Source organism: Kogia breviceps, chromosome 17 (assembly GCF_026419965.1).
Source record: "Kogia breviceps isolate mKogBre1 chromosome 17, mKogBre1 haplotype 1, whole genome shotgun sequence".
NCBI classification, from domain to species: Eukaryota; Metazoa; Chordata; class Mammalia; order Artiodactyla; family Physeteridae; genus Kogia; species Kogia breviceps.
In genome coordinates this window covers 12,102,962-12,130,550 of record NC_081326.1, presented here as the reverse complement: position 1 = coordinate 12,130,550, position 27,589 = coordinate 12,102,962, and the positions used below count along the sequence as shown (strand labels likewise).

Sequence of the window (27,589 nt, the reverse complement as noted above, 5' to 3'; positions counted from 1 at the left end):
GTTACCTAAGGTTCCCCTCGAAAGTATTTACATTAATCAGTCCAACAATTTCTTGTTGGTCACTACATTTTCAGCCCTCAGCATTCTGGGGGTCAGCAGAAGTATAAGTCATGGTCCCAGCGCTCAAGGAGTCTGTATTTTATTTGAGAAGGAATATTTATGTGCAGGAAACAATAGTAAACAACATAAAACAGTGTACCTTTGGGGATTAAATTATACTGACTATCGTAGCTGAAGGAATTCAAGAATTGGAGAAATCCATGAGACTTTGGAAGAAGACAAGGTTTGGGAAAAATCTGTGGGGAAGTGAGTCTCATTAGGCCTTGACTGAGGAGTGGGAATTTGATCAGAGAGATATAATGTGTGTTCTAAAAAAGACAAAACACTAATGTTGAGAACATGGTGTAGATTAGTGAGACCAAAGGCTATCTGTGTGAGTAGATTCTAACGCAATATGAGACTGACTGAAAAATTATAGTTAGCCTCGGAAGCCAACAGTTTGATCCAATGAAGAAAAATGAGAAAATACTGATAACGTAGGGAAAAGCACGCATCCTTGTCAGTTTAAAAATGAAAGGCAGTGATATACAGATGATAGAAAGGAGGAGCCCAGAGTGAGGGCAACAAACTAGAAGTGTTTAGGGCAAGAATCTACACGTGGACAGGAAGAGTAGATGTAGGAATGGAAAGAAAGGGTGTATATAGTTCATATGAAAAAAATCATTCCTTCCTTCATTCATTCATTCAACCAAAGGCTTATTGAACAATACTTTTTATGTGAAAGCAGCTTGCTAAGTTCTGTAATGGTACAAGTACTGTAATTACAAGACATTAACTCTCTTCTCAATTCATTTACTACAATTCTGGGGAGATAAGACACAAACAACAGAAGGCATCACCAATAAAGGAAGTCTTTAGGAATAGATGACTGGCTTGATATGGGGACAAAAGTGCAGGATGGGTCAAAGATGCCCGAGAGAGTGATGGCGTCATTGAAGTTGTGGGAGTATCGGTTGAAATGTTGGCAGTATCACTAGGCTGAAGGGAAGAACCCAACACCACTACATTAAGCAAGTTAAATGATTAATTTAATCAACAAGTAGTTACTAAGTGCCTACCATGCAACAGGCCAGGCACTGTGGATATTGTGGAGAGAGACACAGGACCATCAAAAAAGAAAAAACTGCTCTCATGCACCTTGATTCTCAAGGACCAAAAGAATCAAATACTCTCTGATGAGAGGTTAAAGAGACTCAGTAAGCAGCCAAATGACCGAATACCTGATTCACAGGCTTAATTTGGGCAACAGACATTTAAGAATAAATTCCAGTGATTTTGCCAACCATAACAAAATTGTTTTCAAATACTTTTCTTGACTATATTACTTAATCCGATAAGAGACAGGAAAGGGGTAGAAGATTGCAACAGTTCACCACTGCAGTTCTGGCACAAGTTCGGGGGGTCATATTTTTTTTTCTTATAAGCTTGAATTTTTTAAAATTAATTTATTTATTTTTGGCTGTGTTGAGTCTTTGTTGCCACGCACAGGCTTTCTCTAGTTGCGGAGCGGGGTCTACTCTTCGTTGCGGTGCGCGGGCTTCGCATTGCGGTGGCTTCTCTTTGTTGCGGAGCATGGGCTCTAGGTGCGCAGGCTTCAGTAGTTGTGGCACGTGGGGTCAGTAGTTGTGGCTCGCGGGCTCTAGAGTGCAGGCTCAGTAGTTGTGGCACATGGACTTAGTTGCTCCACGGCACGTGGGATCTTCCTGGACCAGGGCTCGAACACGTTTCCCCTGCATTGGCAGGCGGATTCTTAACCACTGTGCCACCAGGGAAGACCAGCAGGGAGTCATATTGATAGTTGGGGTAGACAAGCAATTTTCAACAGCAGTCCATTTTTAACATCTTTTTATTTTTCATTGTTTTATTTTTTTAATTGTGGAAAGGCCACTTAATTCTTTGTTGCCAATGCTGATGGAATGGCATTTGCTTTGTTCCTCAGAATCATCACCAACTGAATGAGGTAATTTGGGCTTTGTTCACTTTTGAGAGTTTAAAATTGTCAATCTCCAGGGTTGAGTATGTCAAGCCATGGCTGGTGCTAGCTGGCCCACAGTTATGTATACCACTTAATTTTTGCCTCAAGTAATTCCACATTGCTGGGGAAAATTTGACCAGAGTCTTTATTCATAGAATATTTAGAAAGTAACTCTGGGAAATATTCATTTGATTTCCAAGTGAGGAAGACATTTCCAAGCATAAAAGCAAAGAAAGGAGGAAGGCATAGAAGAAATGATTGACAGCCCTGACTTTATAAAATATATTAAAGGAGCATTTAAAGATATGGGAAACTGCCTGTGACATGCTGCTCTGTCAATAAAATAAAAACAAACAGCATGGACACACGGCAAAGGAAACCATAAACAAAATGAAAAAAGACAACCCACACAACGGGAGAAAATATTTGCAAACGAAGTGACCAACAAGGGTTTAATCTCCAAAATATATACACAGCTCATGTAGCTCAATGTCAAAAAAACAAACAACCCAATCAAAAAATGGGCGGAAGATCTAAATAGACATTTCTCCAAAGAAGACATACAGATGGCCAAGAGGCACATGAAAATATGCTCAACATCACTAATTAACAGAGAAACGCAAGTCAAAACTACAATGAGGTATCACCTCACACCGGTCAGAATGGCCATCATCAAAAAATCTACAAACAATAAATGCTGGAGAGGGTGTGGAAAAAAGGGAATCCTCCTACATAGTTAGTGGGAAAGTAAATTGGTACAGCCACTATGGAGAACAGTATTGAGGTTCCTTAAAAAACTAAAAATAGAACTACCATATGATCCGGCAATCCAACTCCTGGGTGTATACCCAGAAAAAAAACGTAATTCAAAAAGATACATGTACCCAAGTGTTCACTGCAGCACTATTTACAATAGCCAGGACATGGAAGCAACCTAAATGTCTATCAACAGAGGAATGGATAAAGAAGATGTGGTACATACATACAATGAACTATTACTCAGCCATAGAAAGGAACAAAATTGGATCATCTGTAGAGATGTGGATGGACCTAGAGACTGTCATACAGAGTGAAGTAAATCAGAAAAACAAATATCATATATTAATGAATGTATGTGGAACCTAGAAAAATGGTATAGATAAACTTATTTGCAAAGCAGAAACAGACACACAGACGTCGAGAACAAATGTATGGATACCAAAGGGGGCAGAGGGGTGGGACGGATTGGGAGATTGGGATTGACATATATACACTACTATGTATAAAATAGATAACTAATAAGAACCTACTGTATAGCACAGGGAAGTCTACTCAATACTCTGTAATAACCTATATGGGAATAGAATCTAAAAAAAGAGTGGATATATGTATATGTATAACTGATTCACCTTGCTGTACAGCAGAAACACATTGTAAACTATACTCCAATAAAAATTAATCCATAAAAATAAAAACGTTTTTAATTTTTTAAACTTATTACAACCTGAAAAAAACAAAAAACCCAGCATGGACATTATAATTTCCATGTTGTAAAATCTATATCTGAGATACATATACATGAGAAATATACTAAATGCTAAAATAATTATGGGTGATTTTTTTCTTCTCTGTTTTTTTGAATTTTCCATATTTTCTATACTGAACAGAACCCAAAAGGATATGTTTTAAACAAATTTAACCCAGCCAAAACTGAATAGTTTCATTCTCAAACTAAACTCATTTATGCTTGAGTCATATATTCCTACAGGTATTTTAAAATCAGTGGATGAATTCTATTTAACTCAGTGGCAGACCATAGACAAAGCAAGGGTTTGTGAGAAGATGATCCGTGGGAAAACTGGGACAAGAATGCTCTGAAATGGAAAGTTCTTCCAGACTTTGAAGAAGCATAATATACTGGTGGATCTAATTTGGTCCTGTTACAGAAAGGTAGCAGCACAAACAAAGAAAGAAAAGAAAGAAGAAAAAGCAAAGGAAAACTTCCTTAATTCCCAGGTGAACCATGGTATTCCTCTGCTGCTACGTGACATGAAACCTCACCCCTCCAGACCCGGCCTGATTATACTGGAAAACCACCTCCATTTACATGTTCCCAGGCATCTACACTCGGCACTAAGGATGGCATGTGATTCAGGTGTACTGTGTAGATAGTTCAAATAACCAAAAACAGGAAGAGGAGACTTTCAGGAAAGGGAGTTATTTTCTAAGAACCAGCTGATGATTCTGAGCGGGGTAAACAGTAATATTGGGGGGCTGTGGGGGGTTGTGTGCATAGGACAGAGCTCTAAGGAAGACTTGGAGTAGTGATTGCGGGAGACATCCTGCAACTGGGAAAGCTTTCCAGAATGGGAAGGCTCTTTCTCCCAGAATCCAAGAGCTTCCCCCAAACCACTCCTTTCACATCATCATCACCTTTTTCAGTCTCATTATGTCTTGCTGAAAATTAAAGGTAAAAACATAACATAAACCCCCAAATGTAGGTGTGAAACTCAGAGTTTTGGTTAAGAAATGTATTATTAAAAATAAAATAAGCTTTTAAAAAAAGAGAACTTAAGTTGTATGTATAAAATGTGCCAAAAGCCAGGGAATAAATAATTGAGAGGATAATTAAGGCCAGATCAAACATCTAGTGAGTTCACCTGAGTAAGCAAATAAGTCTTTGTTCTTAGTGGCATAATAAAAAAAATAGTTCATCATATAAAAACGATCTGCTTTTTTTTTTGTGTGGTACGCGGGCCTCTCACTGTTGTGGCCTCTCCCGTTGCGGAACACAGGCTCCAGACACAGGCTCCACAGGCTCAGCGGCCATGGCTCACGGGCCCAGCCGCTCCACGGCACGTGGTATCTTCCCGGACCAGGGCACGAACCCGTGTCCCCTGCATCGGCAGGCGGATTCTCAACCACTGCGCCACCAGGGAAGCCCTCCATTTACATTTGATTCACATTTCCTCTCTGCGTTATCTGCATTATTGCTGCACTTTAAGTTTTGTTGGCCTATTCTCTCTTACTGTATCCATTTTTGTAAAATGCCACAGGGGTTTATCACCAGAAGACAAGGGAGCAACATAGCTGCACACTTTGCTGTCTGTCTGTGAACTGAGTAACACATGTACAGTGACTAATCACACACCTACAGACTTTAAAAGAAGTGGTACAATTTGTCACAGAACTTGATGCACAGCTGTAATTTGCATAGTGATTTGTAGAGTTAAGACCTAGCACTAGTAGCAAATTTGAGCTGTACTTGGAGGACTGATATCATTTAACTAAACCATGGTTACTGAAATTCGTGTATATCAGAGCCATGCAAAGTGAGGGCACCTGTATTTTCTTTTTGTAAGTAAAAGATTCTTACGTAGTAGATTTGAATAATGCCACAAAGTTGGTCCTGGCCTCTACTCTGCTGGCCCTGAGAAAATACAACCAACCACTGTTATTAAGCTATCTCATAAAAATTGTAGAAACGTGAAGTGGTTTTACTTAAGAAAAAAGTAGCGTGAACACGCAGCTAATGTTATATTCTTCTTGGTGATACAAAACATTTCAAATATTTATCTGTATCTCTTAATAGAAAATAGAGATTAATAGATAACATTTTTCAATTGTCACCTGCCCTCTGGGAGGTTCTAAGTATAAATTAACTAAGTATAAAAATAACTAGATTTGTGAACTGTTTTTCCTGAATTCTCTCTTTATATTAATATTTATTTCATTAATACATATTTTCCCAGTTGTTTATGCCAGACAAAGCTTCGGGATGGACTTTTTTTAGGATACGAAATTTGAGTTCTGCATTCTAAAAATAAGTACAGTTCACTACTTAATAAAGTTTGTCACTTAAAAAAATAAATAACTAGATTCACATTTGGTTTTCCAGCTCTCCACCCTTTATTCACAGAGTCTTTTGCTCATGCTGCTTCCAAACTATTATTTGGTTACCAGACTGTATTTAATGAGCTTCTCACAGTGTGACATCAAATATCTTTATAGATTACGTTCCTTTTTTAAGACATTTCCATGGAAACCTCTCCTGCTCTAATTAATTCTCCTAGTATTGAATTGTAAATATGTCCTTTGTGTCAAGATGCACCCACTTTGGTGCTACAAATTTTTCTACCCTAAATAATTTTACTCCACTCCACTCTAGGTGAGAACATTCTTCAAGCTTGACTGGTGACTGTGCTCTTCCTTTGGCCCCGGCTATAACAACTAGTTCTCCCAGTATGTACGTCAGTGAGTGTGTGGTTATTATTTGTAGGTCTTCTGTAGTGATTCTAGAAGAAAAATAATGGAAAATTTAAAAGGTACCTTTTTAAAAGCCAGCAACACTGATCCTCAAAAACAATGCCACATTCCAGGTTGCCATGGGGCTCTCAGAAACAACACCCAACCAAATAAATCCAAAAACAATGAAAAGGAGGGGAAACTCTTGGGTCTAACCTTGTCACACTACACAAAGACTTTTGTAATTGCAAAAATTTTCTTCGAATTTAACCACAGTTTATTTGGTGAATTCTAGTGTATTATGTATACCTATTGATGGTGAATTCGAGTGTATTATGTATATCTATTGATGGCGAATTCTAGTGTATTATGTGTATCTATTGATGGTGAATTCGAGTGTATTATGTGTATCTATTGATGGTGAATTCGAGTGTATTATGTGTATCTATTGATGGGGAAGTCAAAGTAGTCTTGTAGGTGGTAGGTACCAAATAGATTCATGCTTTGTCTTTCTTCATCAACTTCAGAAATCCATAACCTAATACCAGACATACTGCTTTCCTAGCAGAAGATTATACTCAAAACTGTATCTTTTAACTTAAAATCAAAATCCATTTCAGCCAAGTCTTTTTAAATAGATGGATGAAGGTGAGTGTAGTACCTAAAGACTGCCACACTGAGGCGTGTGGTGCATTGTTTTGTGACTGGCTTTCAGATCACAACTACTTAAATCTTCCTTGTGAGCAACAATAGTAGTCAAGAAATTGAACTTGGAAAGCCCAGATGGAACCTGATGAGTAAGCATCTCCTTTTCCGTGTGTATGGGTGGTGGGAATTGATTGCTAGAAAGAGTCTACCTATTAGAAGGAAAGCTTACCCCCATGGTCTTCACGGTTATCATATGTTAGAGGAATAGGAAATAGAAAGTCACATGATTATCCCTTTTTCTAGAAACATCACCTAAACCATAAAAGAGATATCATCTATGTCCTATTACTTAAAGCACTGAAGCAAGGAGGTCTCTGAATCGTCCTCTTCAGCATTGGACACTCATCACACTGTGATCATTCTCATTTTGTCTGACCAGATGGAGAATGGCTGCGATTCTCAAAGAGTTATAAAAATCACAAATATAGCATATGCAATACGATAACACCCTGTTTATTTGTCAAAGAACATGTTCTACAAGTCTTGGAAATTAGATCCACTCCAGAATAGAACACTAGAGGACAGCTTCCTTAGTTAATGTACTGTTTGGAAATGAAGAACTTTATTTTTGTTTGTTTTTACCCTCAACCACTGCCCGGAAATGGAAAACTTTAAAATGAAGCCATGTGAGGACTTCCCTGGTGGCGCAGTGGTTGAGGGTCCGCCTGCCGATGCAGAGGACACGGGTTCGTGCCCCGGTCCGGGAAGATCCCACGTGCCGCGGAGCGGCTGGGCTCGTGAGCCATGGCCGCTGAGCCTGCGTGTCCGGAGCCTGTGCTCCGCAGCGGGAGAGGCCACAACAGTGAGAGGCCCGTGTACCGAAAAAAAAAAAAAAAAAAAAGAATCCACCTGCCAAGGCAGGGAACACGGGTTCGAGCGCTGGTCCAGGAAGATCTCACATGCCGCAGAGCAACTGAGCCTGTGTGCCACAACTTACTGAGCCTGTGCTCTAGAGCCCGTGACCCACAACTACTGAGCCCGCACGCCTGGAGCCCGTGCTTTGCAAGAGAGGCTACCGCAATAAGACTGCACACCACAATGAAGAGTAGCCCCTGCTCGCCGCAACAAAGACACAACACAGCCAAAAAATAATTAATTAAATTTTTTTAAAAATGAAGCCATGTTAATGGCCTAAAAATATATAAAACAACATTTGACAGTTAGAAGAAAAAGTGATAAATCTAAAATAATTGAGTTTTTAAACACAGCTCAGTGATTAAGACAGCAGACAGGAAAAATTTTTAGTAAGACTATAGATGATAAGGACTTCCCTCGTGGTCCAGTGGTTAAGACTCCATGATCCAAATGCAGGGGGCCTGGGTTCGATCCCTGGTCAGGGAACTAGATCCCACATGCATGCCACAACTAAGAGCCCTCATGCTGCAACTAAAAACCCCCCATGCCACAGTGAAGATCCCACACACAGCAACTAAGACCCGGCACAGCCAATTTAATTGTTTTTTTAAAATTTTTTTAAAAACAATATAGATGATAAAAAACAGTGTAATTAATAAGCTTAATCTAATAAACACATACTAGAATCCATACGCAATAATTAGAGGATGAATATTGTTTTCAAACACAACTGGAACCTTTGCAAAAGTTGACGATATAGGCCACAAAGCATAGGCCATAAAGCAAGGTTCAAGGGATACCAAAGAACCTATATCACATAGACCGTATGCTCTGGCTGTAATGCAGTTGTTAGAAACTATTTATAAAAATATGACTCAAAGAAAACTCACGTTTTAAAATATAAAAATATTTATGAAGAGTTCATGATTTAAAGAAATCAAAGAAAGTTTTCGATATGTACAACTGAATGGAAGTAAAATTATATGTCAAAACATGTAAAATGTAGCTAATGTACTACAGGAGGGGAATTTATAGTTTTAAATAAACATATTAGAAAAGAATAAGGTGTCCAAATGATTGAACTAAGCTTTCAACTCAAGAAATTAGAAAAAGAGTCAATGAAAGAAACAATAAAGAGCAGAAAGCAATGAAACAAATCAAAGATACATCTTCCCTACCATATCTTTGTTTTATATTTAATTCATTTCTGCTCTAGGCCTAGATGGTTTACTCCCCAAATAATAATAGAGTAATATAACCCTGATACCCAAGCAAGACAAGGACAAATTAAGAAAGAAAATTATAGGCCTATTTCACTCAAAAATATAGATGTAAATATTAGCAACTTTAATCCAGCCAACATAATAAAAGTACATATCATAACCAAATTGGCTTATCCCAGGAATATAAGGATGATTTAATGATAGAAAAATACTTATTGAAATTGACCATAACAACTATATGATTATGTTAATGCATGAAGAAAGATTATTTGCTAAAATTCAATATCCATTAGTGACAAAAAATAAACAACCTAATATGGAACAGAACATCTGTAATGTACTCAACCTCGGTTTAAAAATTAATGTAAATGGAGAAGAGTCAAAAATAGCCAAGACAATTTTGAAGTGGGACAGTATGGGGAGACATCCTACCAAACTCAACAGATTCTATGTAAATCATGGTGTGGTGTTGGTGAATGGATATAAACCAAAGTGCATTAGAGCAATTCCACCCTTGAAAGAAAACTTGATACTTGACAGAGGTCGTATACTACCTCACTGGGGAAAAGACGACTCATCCAAATGAGTACAGTAGTGCAACTGGGCTTCCCCAATGGAAAAACAAATTAATAAATCCCAACTGAGGGGCTTCCCTGGTGGTGCGGTGGTTAAGAATCCGCCTGCCTAAGCAGGGGACATGGGTTCGAGCCCTGGTCCGGGAAGATCCCACATGCCGCGGAGCAGCTAAGCCCGTGCTCCACGACTACTGAGCCTGTGCTCTAGAGCCCACGAGCCACAACTACTGAGCCCACCTGCCACAACTACTGAAGCCCACGCACCTAGAGCCCGTGCTCCGCAGCAAGAGAAGCCACCGCAGTGAGAAGTCCGCACACCGCAACAAAGAGTAGTCTCCACTCGCGGCAACTAGAGAAAGCCCGCATACAGCAACGAAGACCCAGTGCAGCCAAAAAATAAATAAATAAAAACCAAAAAATCCCAACTGAATATCATGTAAAAAAACATTTCTGGGAGGTTTAAGGCCTACATTTAAAATGAAACTTTAAAACGGCTTTTTGAAGAAAATACACGATAATAGATTTATGATCTTAAGGCAGAGATGGGTTCCTAAATAAACTTATACATTTAATGGTGATAAAATTAAAAACATATATCAATACAAGGGCGTGATGAAAATAGGAAGCAATAAGCTGCAAGAAAGGAAGATGTTCATAATGTGTATAACCAAAGGATTAATATTCAGAATATAAGAATGAGAGTTTAATAGAAAAAAATGGGCAAAAATATGAGTGAGCAATTTATACAATGGCCTGTCATTATATTAAAGCTTTTCAATATAAATTACAATCAGGGAAATATGAAGTAAAACAAAAAAACATAATTTCATACCCATTAAGGTTTTTTTTTTTTTTTTTTTGTGGTACGTGGGCCTCTCACTGTTGTGGCCTCTCCCGTTGCGGAGCGCAGGCTCCAGACGCACAGGCTCAGCGGCCACGGCTCACGGGCCCAGCCGCTCCGCGGCACGTGGGATCTTCCCAGACCGGGGCACGAACCCGTGTCCACTGCATCGGCAGGCGGATTCTCAACCACTGCGCCACCAGGGAAGCCCCATTAAGTTTTTTTAATAGAAATCTTAACAGAACCAAGGGTTGGTAAGTTGTAGAACAAGGGGAACTCTCATTCACTGCAAATGAAAATATATACTGATTTAGACAGAAAATGGCAACATTTAGTAAAGTGGAGGGTATGTAAATCCATGACCCAGCAAATTATTCCTAGATATATATCATAAAGAAACTGTCACACATGTCTACGAGAAATGTGCAAGAATGTTCACTGCAATCTTGTAACAATGAAATATCAAAAGCAACCTAACTGTCCATCAACAAAATAAGAGATAGATATATTGTGCATTTACCTATAATGGAATGCCATATAACAGTTAAAATAAATAAATCATCAACTTAGTAAGTGTCAAAACCATAATATTGGAGAGAAAAGCCAACTGAAGATTGACACATCGTGATCTCATTGGCATGAAATTTCAAAGCATACACATATTATATACTACTCATGAATCCGTATGTATGTAGCAAAACAGAACATCATGCACGGAAATGATAATGTCAAATTTAGGATACTGATTGGTGGAAGGGAGGAAAATGGGGTCTGAGAGTGATAAAAAGGGAGCTTTAGTTTTATCTATAATGTCTTGATTTTCTTTTTAAGAGATTTGATAAATATGGCAAGATGTAGTTGGTGGGCACATGAATGAAATATTGTTGTCTGTACTTTTTTCTATTTGCTTAAAGTATACTGTGATTTTTAAAAAGGACGATCATAATGTTCTCTCCAATACAAAAGTATGGTAGTCATTTGCACTGGAGGGAGAGAAGGCAGGATAGGATGAGAAAGTCCCCATGCAAGTCTCCAGCAAGTCTGGCGCTTACGTGCTAACATGTGACACCCTTTCTGTGCTTGGAAAAGGTGAGGCTTCCCCGTTTGGACTGAGACAAATAGACCATGGATCCCAATGCTAGGAGAGGAGAGAGAGAAATTACCATGACTTTTTCCTTCCCCTTTGTTCCTGTCTTGTTGCTCCCAATCTCTTTCCTTGCATCTCTTCTTCTTCTCTAGAGTGGCATGGAAAGCCACAATTCCCTAACTTTAAGGGAGGAATATTAGCGAATCATACTGCTCTGTCTCTGCCATCCCCACCAGGAGACTTCCTCCAAGCTTTGGAGGACCTCTGTTTATTAGAGGAAAATAAAATTCCAGGGTATATACAATCACATACCAGAATTTTCCCTTCGTTTGAGGCATTGGACTATTAATAGAAATTCAAGCATGTATGAAAGTTCTACTGAAGCTATTTGGCCAACAAATTATTGAGTCTTAAATAAAGGAGAATTGTATTGAGTGAAGTAAGTCAGAAAGAGAAAAACAAATACCGTATGCTAACACATATATATGAAATCTTAAAAAAATAAAAAGTGGTCATGAAGAACCTAGGGGCAGGACGGGAATAAAGACGCAGACCTACTAGAGAATGGACTTGAGGACATGGGGTGGGGGAGAGAAGGGTAAGCTGGGACGAAGTGAGAGAGTGGCATGGACATATATACACTACCAAACGTAAAATAGCTAGCTGGTGGGAAGCAGCCGCATAGCACAGGGAGACCAGCTCGGTGCTCTGTGTCCACCTAGAGGGCTGGGATAGGGAGGGTGGGAGGGAGATGCAAGAGGGAGGGGATATGGGGATATATGTATATGTATAGCTGATTCACTTTGTTATACAGCAGAAACTAACACAACATTGTAAAGCAATTATACTCCAATAAAGATGTTAAAAAAAAAAGAATTGTATTAATGTTTATCAGCTTGTGTTAATACCATAGGTATTTAAATTATATTTAATAAAATTGTATTCAGTTCATGTCTTATGTTCTTGAATATATCTCTATATTTTCATTAGTATTTCTAATATAGTGATAGATTCTAATAATAAATTGTATTATTGGATTGCTCACCATGAACAGAATTCTCACTGTGTAAATACAGAATGCTGCTTATGATGGGTTCAGAAATTCTACTTAACTGGATGTAAAAGAAAATTAAAATTTTAAGTAGTGAATTTTCCAAAGCAAGATATATGTATAATTTAAGAATTATTTTACTTTTAATTGTGTTTTAATATGGTTAAAATTCAAACAATCCAAATGGGTATAAAATGAAAGGTAATACTCTTTCCCATATATTGTTCCCCAGTTCCCCTCCCCATGGCAGCCATTGTTACAAATATTCTATGTTTCTCTAAGGTACTTTACAAATAGACAAACATGCATCAAAAAGAACTTTTTTAGAAGTCCTTTCCATCGGAATGGTATTTCAAAATGTTTGTATTCTTAACTCGACTTAGCACATTCAATGCTCTTCTTTTGAGGCCAAATAGCGCAGAATCTTCAGACTTGGGGTCAGACCCAATCACAAGAGTGAGATTTCAAAGGAGCCACGATAAAGGTGACACAATAAACAATTGTCCATCAAACTTTTTATAGGAAAGTCAGGAGAGAGTAGAGTGTCCATGCAGTAAGTTCCAAGACTTGAGTCTGCTACCAATTAGACAGAAACAATTAAGTGACTTAAATAACTAGCTTGTGTTATGATGTATCATGTAAAGATATCAAAATATTTAGGTAATTGTTTTCTCCACAATTGAATGGAATCTTAAAAAGGACCGATTATACAAAAGCATATCTAAATTGTTGCTTTCTTAATCATCCTAAAGTTTGGCGAGATCTGAAATACTGCCAGAGGCTGCCCAATTAATGTTTTGCCACCTTTGCTAAAACGTTGTCAGTAATAAGTAGTCTGAGACAAAATTCTCAAGAAAGGACATGTGATATCAAAGGGTATAGTTCATATTAGCTTGTTACTTTTTAACCCAACATATTTGATATCTCCCATGGATAAAAAGGATTTCTCATATTTATTTTCCAAATCTGTATTTGGGATCAGTTTGTAAGAAAAATGTCACCTTTGTCTTTTAGGCTCTTCTAACATATAGGAGTGACCCAACCATGAGAAAAATGTTGAATCATCTGTATTTCTATATCATGCCTGTGTTTAACGTTGATGGATACCATTTTAGCTGGACCAATGTAAGTCACTTTGCCTATCCAACTGAAAAAATCATGACAAACAGTCCTGAAGCAGGAAAGAAGCTTGGTGGGCAGCTAGCCTAGTGCTTCCAGAGCTACAATGGAGACTTCCACTCCCTTCCCCAGCATAGCAGCAACCTTTTGATTTCCTTTACGAGTTTGGCTTTGCCTAAGAGTTCATGTAAATAAAGATTTCTCCTTCCAAATAAATTGTGAAAAAAATCACTAGTCCAGTCCAGCTCACTCAATTTTGCCTGTGAAGAAATGAGGGCAAGAGAAGGTAAGAGACAAGTTTGTGGCAGAAATTGGAGCATGAACCTGAGTCTCCGATGCTAATCCTGTCCTCTTCCCACTCCCTGGACTTGTTTATTCCCAAGGGAACTCTCCCTCCCGCTCCATGCTGTGATTCATTCACTGACTGAGCTACTAAAACGCATGGGAATAACCTCTTAAGTGTTTTTTCTGCACCTCTTTTTCAAATTACATCTAGGATCGATTTTGGAGAAAAACAAGGTCAAGGAACTCAAGGTTCCGCTGCCGTGGAGTGGATGCCAATCGAAACTGGAGGGTGAAATGGTGCGGTAAGTTGGGGATTAATAGGGATTCGGATCCAAAGGTACCCATATCTTTCACTGTCAAAAATGATGAGCCCACTGGGACTCCAACGCAAGACTGATGTCTTTGTGTATCTGAAAACCTCCTACGTTGTACATTGTAGCTATAATTTGCAAAAGAAAATGAAAGCATTTTTATAAAAATATGAAAGAATCAAGGATTTAAATCTGTCAACCCAATCCTGAAAATTGAAAATTTAAACACAGATGTAAAAGCAGAAAACTAAGGAATATTTGTCATTCAGAAACTAAAACAGGAACTGTGGTATGTGGTATAAATCCAGTGAAATGTATTCATCCTTTCACTGAGGGTAACACTGATCCCGCCTTCATCTGTCTACGATGATCAGAGCTGCCAAATCCTTGTCTAGAATCTACCAACCTGCCAATCATACTCTGATTGGCGACTCACATGGAGAATGTATTTCCACTACATTCCATGTTTCATAATAGTTACCTTTCAAGTAAGGAGAGGATGTCATTTTAAGGAAGGAAACTCTTGTGGCAAAATAAAGAAGTAGTAGCAAAAGAGAAAGAGAGAAACAGAAAATTAGCCATAGCTAGCGTAGAAGATGGGTAGTATACCTCTCCTCGTCTTGGGTTTTCGTTGGGGCTCTTAAACAGAAAGACAGATTAACAAGAGAAATGGTTTATTAATGTGCGCTGCACATGTCACATGGAAGAAACCTCATGGAAAGTAACTCAAAGGGGCAACTTAGAACACCAGCTTACATAGTGTCTTCAACAAAGAGCAACAAACTTGTAGAGAAACGATAGTACAAAGGAATACAGTTCTAGGCTTCCAAAGGCAGCCAACTGTGGGTAAGTACATATATGAGAGGTAACTAATGCAGGAAGGTTTGTTTGCTGATTTCCTGTGGTGCTGTCTCTGGGTTAAGAGTCTGTCTCCAGTAGGAGAATTTATGTCCTGTCTTTAGGCAGAAAAGGGGAGGGTGGAGAAAGCCTTTCCTGCATTTCCTGCTGCTTAATTGCCTTGGGCTCGAGACAATTTTTATGTCAAAGAGGCATATTTGGGGGTGACATATTCTGGTTTCCTTCGCTAGTTACTGTACTTGGCAACAGTGGGGAGGGAAAGGAGAAGTGTTACCCACATGCAGTTTTAAGGAGCTGCCCTTTCTCAGTGTCCTTGCTTAGCGCCCTCAAAGTATAGACCGTTGTGTAATAGAAGAGTCTTCCGTGAGTCTCTTAGAAATGAAGCCTATGACAAAAGCCCTCCTTCTATGAGGCTTTGGTTCTGTACTCGATGCCACTCCTCCCATCCCCACCAGCATCAGGTGGAATAACTGCGTGTGGCTGGGACTTCTTCCACAGAACCCTCCAGGCAACCTCTTTAATCAGTCAGAATTGTTGAATCAGAATATGGTAGAGCAGAAACAATATGGCTCTAGAATATGACAGATATATGGTTTCATTCTACCATTATTAGCTCAATGATTTGGATGATTTTCTTCAATCTGCCAAATTAATAATAATAGCCACCTCATAGGGTTCTTGTGGAAAGTAAAGGAATTTACATCTGTTTAAGGACTGATTCAGTCCTAGCTCCAAAAAGGGGTCTACATCTCAGTGACCCAACCCTCCTCCCCCACCCTCCAGAACAGTCAAGTCACCTCGGAGCCTCAGGTCCGTTGTTTGTGAAACTACCTCTTTCCTTCAGGAGAGGGTTGTGATGATGAGCCTTGAGGTAAGCTTTAAAGTGTTTGCACTTAGGAGAGAAGGAAAGCATTGCCTAAATACTATAAAGTGGTATTATTGATGGCTGCTTAGATTGAGAAATTTTTTTCTTCAGCCTGGGCTGAGACAGCAAACTTGTTCAAATTAACTCCCTGATACCACTAACTTCTTAAAAATTCTCTTTTGTCCGTCTCTGAGATGGGGCCATTTTGCATGCTCATAACTATGTGTCCCGTTTCACTAGCTGGCAGGTACCCACATCCATAGGTTTATCATGGGCTTGATACCCACAATCACCTGAGTACCAGGAATGCTAACTGAGCTGAGTCATACTAGCAGGCCAGCCAGCTCTGCCAGTGTAAATCTAGACTCTTGTTTATATACGGTTACAAAGTAGTGGCTTGCTTCGCTCTCTTCTTCTTCCTTTCCCCAGGCTGTTTCCTTCATACATATACCTTCTTTGATTTCTTAGTTCCAAACTGTGGTTCCAACTGGAATTCCTTTGATTCTCCCCATTTATGAATCATTCTGATTCTTCCTGTGAGTCAGCACTCAAGATGAACAGGGGATTTTTGTCAAATGTCAGCTGCAAAAATGACCTTGATAGACCATTGTAAATGATGTAGGAATGCAGACTGCCTGGCTGAGCCCATCTCCTTCCCCACAAGGTCTCCTAAATAGCTTCAGCTGACCTGACAGGCAGGCAGCTGTGACTCCCTCCCTCACAGCATCAAATCCATCTCCCCACAGCTACTTGCCTGGTTAAGGGGACAGTGAACCTCACCGAGGGAACCACTCTTAGGTCAAGGGTATTGAAGTAAATGAAATCCCCAACATCCATAATATAATTGATATAGAAACGCCCAGGACCACTGAAAACACTAGAGTCAACATTGAACTGACAAAAACAAATGTTTTTTCTCTGAAATTGGTGAGTCTCAGACTTAAAGTGGAGATCATGAAACTGCTTTTAATCATGAAAAAGTCTGAGGACTCGCATATGACAGTGTGAAGCTTTAGTGCATTCAGTGTGGAGTAGGCAGACAGCTTAGAGCATACACATGGAAACAGGAACATTTTTCCAATACTTCAGCGCTCCCCCTGGGGGCTTTCAGGCCATGAAATACAGATCATTGCTCTGAAAGCCCAGCAGAGGGACTCAACAAGTCGGAGTAGTGGTGGGAACCAAGAATAAATAGATAAATGTCATTCATTCATTTGCCCAAGTTAATTGAGCACATACTCTCTGCTAGACACTGTATCGTTGTTTTTTCCTCCCTCTGTGCACTCTTTTGAGAGGGCACCGTGAGCACAGATTTTTCCAAATGGGAATAAATCAAGGAGAAAAGCAAAGGGTTTGGATGATATTCGTACTAAGCTTCAATCTGTGAATAATTCAAGTGTTGCCTGAACGTAAATTACTATTAGGACAACCTACAGATGGGACAACATGTTTACAAAGCATATATTCTGATAAGGGACTCAGACTATCAAAAGAACTCTTACAACACCACAATAAAAAGGTAGCCCTGGGGCTTCCCTGGTGGCGCAGTGGTTGGGAGTCCGCCTGCCGATGCAGGGGACGCGGGTTCGTGCCCCGGTCCGGGAGGATCTCACGTGCTGCGGAGCAGCTGGGCCCGTGAGCCGTGGCCGCTGCGCCTGTGCATCCGGAGCCTGTGCTCCACAATGGGAGAGGCCGCAACAATGAAAGGCCCGCGTACAGCAAAAAAAAAAAAAGGCAACCCAATTTTAAATGGACAAATGATTTGAAAAGACATTTCTCCAAAGAAGATATACAAATGGGAATAAGCACATAAAAAGTTGCTCAACATCATTAGCCATCAGGAAAACGCACATCAAGCTACCACTTCACACCCACTAAGATGGCTATAGTAAAAAAGACAGACAATAGCAAGTGTTAGTGAGGGTGTGGGAAAAATTGGAACACTCATACTTGCTGGTGGGAATGTAAAATGATGTGACCACTTTGGAAAAATGTTTACTAGTTCCTCAAAAGTTAAACAGAGAGTTACCACATGACCTAGCAATTCTATTCCTAGGCATATACCCACAAGAAATGAAAACATGTGTCCACACAATACTTGTGCATGGACGTTTATAGCAGCATTATTCATAATAGCCAAAAAGTATAAAAAACCCGAATGGCTATCAACTGAACAGATAAATGAAATATGGTATATCCATACAATAGAATATTATTTGGCCATAAAAAAAGAATTAAGTACTGATATATGCTGCAACATGGATGAACCTTGAAAAAATGCTAAGTGAAATAAGTCAGTCACAAAATAACAAATATTATATGATTCCATTTATATAAAATGTCCAGAATAGGCAAATCCGTAGAGACAGAGTAGATTAGTGGTTGCCAAGGGCGAGGGAGGTGGAGTAGTGACTGCTAATGGGTAAGGGAGTTTCTTTGGGGAATGATGAAAATATTTTTTAATTAGATAGTGGTGATGATTGTAAATATACTAAAGTTCACTTAATTGTACACTTCAAAAGAGTGAACTTTATGGGATGTAATTATAGCTCAATAAAACCGGTATAAAGAATTTTAAGTACCATTTAGGACCAAATTAGGCATTTACTAAAATACAACTACTCTTTTTAGAACACTCAGTTACCTAACATTGTAAATTACATGTAATATGGAGAAAAACATGTTTTTTAGGAGCCCAATCACATATGCCCCTCTCCACATACGCCCTTCTCCTCCCAGTACCCCCTCATCCTATCAAAATAAGAGATGTTTCGGTTGGGCAGATGTTGTGCTAGATCACCTGAGATGAAAACGGAAACGACTACCTAGTGGTTGTTTCCAGCCAATGCCTGTGAAAGTCCAAGAGAAGTTCACTGGCCTGCCTTCCAGTGAAAAAGGAGAGTTCCTCCAGCTGAAGGGCTTTAGTTTTTAGAGAGCTAATCTAGCTAAGAACCTGGGCTGAATTGCTGTAAAGATAATAGGTAATTTCAGAGAACTGGGAGGCAAGGAGAGGGAAAGAAAACAGAGGTAATGTTGCTAGGATAGCTAGAAAGGGATTTGGAATTCCAGGATGTCTAGTGAGGATTTTAATTAACTTTTGCTGTGAAGTATGTAAATTCTCTTCAGTATGTATTCCATAACCACCACCGCTGTTCATATTCGGTACAAGCTACTTTACTTACTAAGGCTTTGTGGAATTGGGTCTGCTATTTGGAGGTATGAGGAAGTGCTGAGTCTGGCCTCCAGGTAAGCTCAGGGAGAGAACTATTCCACATCAAATTTCCAGAGGCATAGAACTCACGACAGGAGTGCAAGTGAATTCACATCATCAGAGATTTACAGACAAGAGTTGGATAACTTTGGGCTCAGAGTGATGAATTAAACATCAACTACATGGTCAAATTAGACCCCCATCACCGCTGCTAAGGGTGATTCTAACGCGCTACACGTAAACCCAGTTTTAAATGAAAACAAATGCGTTGAGCACCTTCATTCTTTCCAGGATAGAAGATCACAGGCTAAACTGCAAATCCCTCTAAGACTTCAAGAAAATACGCAGACGTTCATTTTCTTCTCTCGTGATTCAAACACATATTTTCAAGCTAATCCACCACTGAAAAGAGCTATTTTATTTTATCTTTTGTAAAATCACTTTTAAGTCCAATTTTTCCTAACCCAGATACTGATTATATGCAAAACTCACTACATCTCCCTGTTTTTTTTTTTTTTTTTTTTTTTTTTTTTTTTTTTGCGGTACGCGGGCCTCTCACTGCTGTGGTCTCTCCCGCTGCGGAGCACAGGCTCCGGACGCGCAGGCTCAGCGGCCACGGCTCACGGGCCCAGCCGCTCCGCGGCATGTGGGATCCTCCCGGACCGGGGCACGAACCCGTGACCCCTGCATCGGCAGGCGGATTCTCAACCACTGCGCCACCAGGGAAGCCCCATCTCCCTGTTTTATATCTCATGTTCCTTGTGCAAAACACACCCAATGCTTTTAAAAATGAGCTCTTTGTAACCACAGATTAAATAATGTTTGGTATTGATTGTGTGCGGGTATGTGTACACAAAATGATATATTGTTTTCTTTCTCTGATCATTCTTCTGGGTAAATATGTAAGAATTTGCATGTGAATAACAATATCTTTATTTATAACATCTATTCCAACATCATGAACAAATATCTTTGTTGAAGATTTTGAAAATGGTGTTACAAAGCTTAAAAACCTTTTACAAATAGCTCATCTTCAAAAATCACTGAAATAAGTAATACAGGAAAATGATATTTTGGAAGCGAGGCATAATGGATGTGACAGAATTACTCCCTTGACTCCTGGGACACTGAGCTACTGGATTTTCTTTTTTTTTTTTTTTTTTTTTTGTGGTACGCGGGCCTCTCACTGTTGTGGCCTCTCCCGTTGCGGAGCACAGGCTCCGGACGCGCAGGCGCAGCGGCCACGGCTCACGGGCCCAGCCGCTCCGCGGCACGCGGGATCCTCCCGGACCGGGGCACGAACCCGTATCCCCTGCATCGGCAGGCGGACTCTCAACCACTGCGCCACCAGGGAAGCCCTGGATTTTCATTTGGCAATGATTTTTAAGTCCAGTAATTTTATTGTACCTGTTTCAGCAGATAACCCTCCCATGCTGCTTAATCCATAGGAGACCTCTAGTCTTACGCTGCACATACGAGTAAGGATTCTAAAGCTGTTATCAACTGATTCTTGTTCCCTTATGCTGGTTGCTTTTCAGCATTATTGGATTTCTGAGTTCACCAAAAACAAACGACATCTTTCTGATCATTTTCCTCCAGCTGTATCATTTGCATTTGACAAGTCATATAATTTTTTTATTTTCATAAATTTCATGCGTATCTAATCTCTTTGAATGTTTTGGTCCTCGTTACTGTTTTTAACTTCACATAAGCACTACTGCATTACTATCTTCCTTCTGGATCACTAATGTTAAATATTTACCGTATTTCAGATTCCCATTTCCTTTCAATGTATATGCTTATTTTTAATCAAAACTCCTTTGTTTTTTCTTTTCGGTACGCGGGCTTCTCACTGTTGTGGCCTCTCCCGTTGCGGAGCACAGGCTCCGGACGCACAGGCTCAGTGACCATGGCTCACGGGCCCAGCCGCTCCGCGGCATGTGGGATCCCCCCGGACCGGGGCACGAACCCGCGTCCCCTGCATCGGCAGGCGGACTCTCAACCACTGCACCACCAGGGAAGCCCTCAAAACTCCTTTTGAAGTAACTTTTCTATTCCTAAAGCAATCTCTTTTGAATGCTATTCTTACATGCAGAAATAAGAAAACAGTGATATTCTTTTTATCTACCACTTTTTATAATTGTTTGAAAAGCTGTGATGTGCTCAATAATGACATGAGACACATGGGCAGTCACCTGGCCTTCACACTGTCTTCTAGTATAGCATTTCCCAAATTACACAAACCACACAAAACCACAGCATTCCCCAAGCCACACAAAATCCTAGGGAACTTCAGAACCCGAGTGGTCAGGAGAAATTATTAGGTGCCCCCCAAAACAACTATCTTCATCTATTCAGGCCGCTATAACAAAATACAGTTGACCCTTGAATAACATGGGGGTTAGGGGTGCTGACCTTCTGCACAGCTGAAAGTCTGAGTATAACATATAGTCTGCCCTCTGTATCTGTGGTTCCTCCAAATCAGAGGTTCTGCATCAGAGGACTCAACCAACCAGGGATCATGTAGTGCTATAGTATTTACTATTGAAAAAAATCCACATATAAGTGAACCCATGCAGTTCAAAACCTGTGTTGCTCAAGGGTCAACTGTACAAGAGTCTGACTGGCTTATAAAAAACAAACATTTATTTCTCACAGTTCTGAAGGCTGGGAAGTGCAGGATCATGGTACCAGCAGATTCAGTGTTTAGTGAGGGCTTCCTGGTTCATAGGTAATGCCTTCTCACTGTGTTCTCACTTGATGGAAGGTGCTAGGGAGCTCTCTGGGGTCTCTTTGATAAGGTCACTAATCTCATTCACGAGAGCTCCACCCTCATGACCTAATTACCTCCCAAAGGCCCCACCTCCTAACACCATCACATTGGGCACTAGGATTTCAACATATGAATTTGGTGGGGCGGGGGGGGGGGGTGAAGGGGGGGACACAAACATTTAAACCATAGCAATAACTGATACTAATGATGGTAGTATTTTTAAGTTGTAAGAAAAAAAGTTTTTTTTCACAACCTAAGAAAAAATACCAAATACATTTTATATAGTTGCCATCTCAGAGGTTATCAGATGAGTAACTAAATTCGTTCATTAATATATGCAACTACTATTTTCTGAGCTGGTTACTGGGAAAACAGCAGTAAACAAAAACATCAGTAAACAGAAACAAAGTCAGTTGTCATACATGCTATGAAGAAAAATGTAATGCCAGGAAAGTAATAAAGAGTGATGTGGTGGGGGTGGGTTAACTGTTTTAGGTGGCACAGGGAAGACGATCTCATCTGATGAGACTTGAGAGTGAAGGAGGTCTGGGGAAAGAGCAGGTAGAAGGAACAAGAGTGTAAAGGATTTGAGTTGGGAGCATCTTTGGTGAGTTTAAGGAAGAGCAAGGAGGGCTGCATAGCTGGAACTGAGTGAGGGAGGAGAGAAGGGGAGGAGATGGCGTCAGAGAAGTAGCCAGACGGAAGCTGATACAGGTCCAGCACCTTAGGAAGGACTTCAGGTTTTGCTCTGCATGGGATGGGAAATCAGCAGAGAGTTTTGAATTGAGATGTGATATGACCTAATGAACTTTTTAAGGTAATCATTCTGGCTCTGTGCTAAATGGATTGTTGAGGACAGATATTTGGATTCAAATTATACTTGCCCATTTGAAAGCACTGATTTCAAAATATAATAAAAAGTCTAACCTAAGAATATTATTCTCATCTTTAGACAACCATGGCATATACCACAATGAATTCTAAATGTTAATGTATCTTTATTATATAAAGAACTCTTTGTTTCTTAAAAGGAACCAAAGTAAAGATAAGCAACCATGTGAGAAAAAACATGCATTTGCAGTAAATAAAGCATAGAAAGTTTTACTATCGTTTTTATATATACACTTCAGAATCGAACATTACATAATAAAAATAATTTTAAGAGTCCATGGAAAATGTAAAGAAAAACCCCAAGCCTCTAGAAGTTGAAATTTTAAAAACAGTCATAATTCATGAAAATAAACCAGTGATAAAGCAGGCAACCTCCTAGTAATCAATGAACAATATTAAAATAAAACAAGATAACATTTCATCTATTAAATTATTCCCAAAAATGTTTAATGTGATAACCTAATCTGGAAGCAATGGTAAAATTGGGAGAGCATGTACCTCTGGGGGCATTAAAAAGCAGTGTGACCGCACATCAGAAACGCCCTACAGGGCTTCCCTGGTGGCGCAGTGGTTGAGAGTCCGCCTGCCGATGCAGGGGACACGGGTTCGTGCCCCAGTCCGGGAGGATCCCACGTGCCGTGGAGCGGCTGGGCCGGTGAGCCATGGCCGCTGAGCCTGCGCGTCCAGAGCCTGTGCTCTGCCACGGGAGAGGCCACAACAGTGAGAGGCCTGCGTACCGAAAAAAAAAAAAAAAAAAAAGTGCCCTACATTCCTCCATTCATTCAAAAAAAATTAAAAGGTACCACATGCATTCTATTTGTCACACTAGGCTAGGCACTTGGCAAGCAGAGACCAATTCAACAGTTTCCCTGTCCTCATGGTGTTTAAAAATCATTGAGTAGGTGAAGAGAAGGAGATGAGAAAGGAGAAAGAGGGAAAGGAAGGGAAAGAAAAAAAGGAACAGAATGTTATAGATAGTACGTAGAAATACATATGGTATATAGAGAGATACGTACATATATAGAGGGTCCCCAACTTATGATGGTTCAACTTACAATTTTTTCAACCTTATGATGGTTCAAAAGCGATACACATTGTGTATATATGGTATGGTGTATATATATGTGGTATATATGTGTGTGTGTGTGTGTATACATGGTGTGGTGTATATATATGTGGTATATATGTGTTTGTGTGTATACATGATGTGATGTATATATATGTGGTATAAATGTGTGTGTGTGTGTATACATGGTGTGGTGTATATATATATGGTATATGTGTGTGCGTGTGTATACATGGTATGGTGTGTATATATATGTGTGTGTGTATACATGGTGTGGCATATATATGGGTGGTGTGTGTGTGTATATATATGGTGTGTTGTATATATATGTGGTATATGTCGTGTGTGTGTATACATGGTGTGGAGTATATATATATGGTATATATGTGTGTGTTTGTGTATACATGGTATGGTGTATATATATGTGTGTGTGTATACATGGTGTGTTGTATATATATGTGGTATGTATATGTGTGTGTTTGTCTATACATGGTGTGGTGTATATATAGGTGGTATGTGTGTGTGTACATATGGCGTGTATATATATGTGGTATATATATGTGTATGTGTGTGTATACATGGTGTGCTGTATATATGTGTGTATACATGGTGTGGTATATATATGTAGGGTGTGTGTATACATGGTGTGTTGTATATATATGTGGTATATATATGTGTGTGTGATTGTGTATACACAGTGTGGTGTATATATATGTGCTATATGTGTGTGTGTGTATACATGGTGTGTTGTATATATATGTGGTATATGTCTTGTGTATACATGGTGTGGTGTATATATATCTGGCATATGTGTGTGTGTTTGTGTATACATGGTGTGGTGTATATATATGTGGCACATATATGTGTGTGTGTGTGTACATGGTGTGGTGTATATATATGTGGTATATATATGTGTGTGTATATACACACACACGCACACACATACACACACAATGGAATACTACTTGGCCTTAAGAAAGAATGAAATTTTGCCATTTGCAACAACATGGATGGACTTGGAGGGCATTATGCTAAGTGAAATTACTCAGACAAAGACAAATACTGTGTGATATCACTTATATGTGGAATCTAAAAAAGTACAACAGACTAGTGAATATAATAAAAAAGAAAGACTCACAGATAGAACAAGCAAGTGGTTGCCTGTGGGGAGAGGGAAGTGGGGAGGTACAATATAGGGGAAGAGGATTAAGAGGTACAAACTCTTATGTATAAAATAAGCTACAAGGATATACAGTACAACAGGGAATATAGCCAATATTTTTAATAAATATAAATGGAGTATAAAAAAAGATTGACAGTTTAGTGAAAATACAATTACATTAAACTGTGGTTTTTGTGGTAAATGCTGTATAGAGATAAATAAAAGATAATTATACAAGTGTATTAGTGTCCTGTTGCTGCTCTAAGAAATTACCACAAACTTAGTGGCCTAAAACAACACAGATTTATTTTCTTACAGTTCTGGAGGCCAGATTGCACCAAGCTGAAGCTGTGGCAAGCCCACACTCCCTCAGAAGACTCTAGGGGACAAGTCATGTCACTTCACTGCCTTTTCCAGCTTCTAGTGGCCACCTGTATTCCTTACCTTGTGACCTCTTTCTCCACCTTCAAAGCCAGTGGCATAGCAACTTCTCTATCTGACTCAGCTTCCCTCTACTTCTGTCACATAGCCTTCTGTCTATAATCAAATCTCTCTCTTATAGGATACTTGTGATTACATTTAGAAGATTTGTAATGCAAGAGAAGCAGATTTGGGAGGGGGTTGGAGGACCTTAGGCAAGGAGGGAAGTTTTTATCTAAGAAAAAGTATATTCTGAGAATTAAACAATTTGCTTGCAAACAGAAATCAATCAAGTAATAACTTGTATTACTAAATTTTACCCTCATATCCTTAGAACAGAATCTAAAGATGTTAAGGAAAAGTAAGTACATAATTACACTGAAATTTTTTTTTTCATCTGGCCTGGAACCCTAAACTGTCAATGCTGCAAAGAGTTGTAGCAATCATTTTCTAACCCAACAGTTCTCAGCCTACTTTTTTCCACTACCACACACCCAGCTGATGATGGGGGCACACTCCTTTTGGTTCATCCCAAGCTCACCCGTTCTAATTGACCTTTTCTCTCCCCCATTACAAGAGTATGTTAGAATAAATTACAAGTTATTTATCAGGATAACTGATAATTAAATAATTTTAATTAAATAATTTTATAATGTGAAACTAGCTACTCTCAGACAACCCCCAGAACTGATAGCAACACATTGTCACAATACCACGTGAGAACCACTGATTCGGTCCCTAATCCACCCAAGACCATTGCAGCCAGAGCAGTGACACGAACGTCACCGAGCTGATTAGGGCAGTTCTGACTGAGCCTGGTCTCGTGATTTTCAGTCGATTGCTGCTTCTAGTACCACGTCTGTCTCCATTTATTCTCTAAAGACTACCTTCCACCTCATTTTACCATCCAGGAGAACTAAGGTTCATAGAAACAACAAAATCTTTTTTGTGTGTCTTTTATTTTTTTAAGTAATATTTTTTCAAGTTTCACCCATCTTGAATCCCATCAAGTTTCTTTGCCGTTACAGCCTCACCAGAACTTCCCTGCTCTCTCTCCTTCCTTTCTGCTCCAGTGCATTTAGCCTGCACTGAACACTTTACAATTGTGTTATATCCTATACTGTCTTGTCCTCTCATTTCCTCATATGTGCACGTCCCGTCTCCTGTCTAGATTTATGAGATTCGTGTAGAATTTTGCATCTCAACACTCAAAAATGAGAGGTGATGTATGGTACGGAAGTTAAACTGCTGAAGTGTTCAGAACAGAGATGTCTGCTGTTCTATTTGACAAGACTACAATCTTCCCACTCTGCACTGCAGATATCTTGTTATATATTCCACAGTTGTTCTGCATGTAAAGATGGGAAAGAGAATGTTGTTTTTTCTTCAGAAACAATATATTGGCTCCCATAAACTAAGGGGAAACTAATAACCTTTACATTCTTATGCTTCTAAAACCTAGAGTGATGGCATTGATGATTCTTCCTTTCCCCTAGAAGTCTGTTTTATCATTGTTTCCTGGATATGGAGTTCTTTTCTGGTGTTTTTTATTTGTTTCCTTGAAATGTTGTGTCCTGGTCCTTTAGCTTTCTGCTATCTTGATCTTCTGTAGTATAGCAGATATTTCTGATCAGAATCTGTGTAACTGAGGTTAGATCTGAGCAGGACTCTTCAAACTGTGTATCCAACACAGCTATGTAAAATTCCCAAGGGACTTACTGTTCAACAATATCTGTGAGCTGTTTCTTCACATTTTAGTAAAGCTTGGATAGTGGCCCAAAAGGCTATAAATGAAATTTGACTGTTTTAGTGGTTTTCTTTCCACCTGAATTAATTTATTTCCATCTTAGAGGCCCCGCTCTTCAGGATTCTGATTTTATTTTTTAAAGACAGGGTTAGAGTAGGAGATGAGTAAGGCAAAAAATCAGCAACAGTGGGAGAAAGAATTCTCAATGTGAGAACCCATTCTGCTGCTGAATCAATACGTAATCTGTAGTAAATAACTCTGGCAGGATGCCAATCCACAAAA

The 27,589-nt window shown here is 39.4% G+C and overlaps 1 protein-coding gene across 1 annotated transcript in view; it reads left to right on the top strand.

Moving 5' to 3' along the window:
* The window catches only part of CPA6 (carboxypeptidase A6), a 227,216-nt gene that overhangs the window by 180,245 nt on the left and 19,382 nt on the right, over window positions 1-27,589 (top strand). Inside the window, exons 7-8 of the mRNA XM_059042623.2 lie at window positions 13,614-13,724; window positions 14,215-14,305. Of these exons, the coding sequence (XP_058898606.1) occupies window positions 13,614-13,724; window positions 14,215-14,305 (202 nt within the window). The remainder of the gene's footprint in view (window positions 1-13,613; window positions 13,725-14,214; window positions 14,306-27,589) is intronic.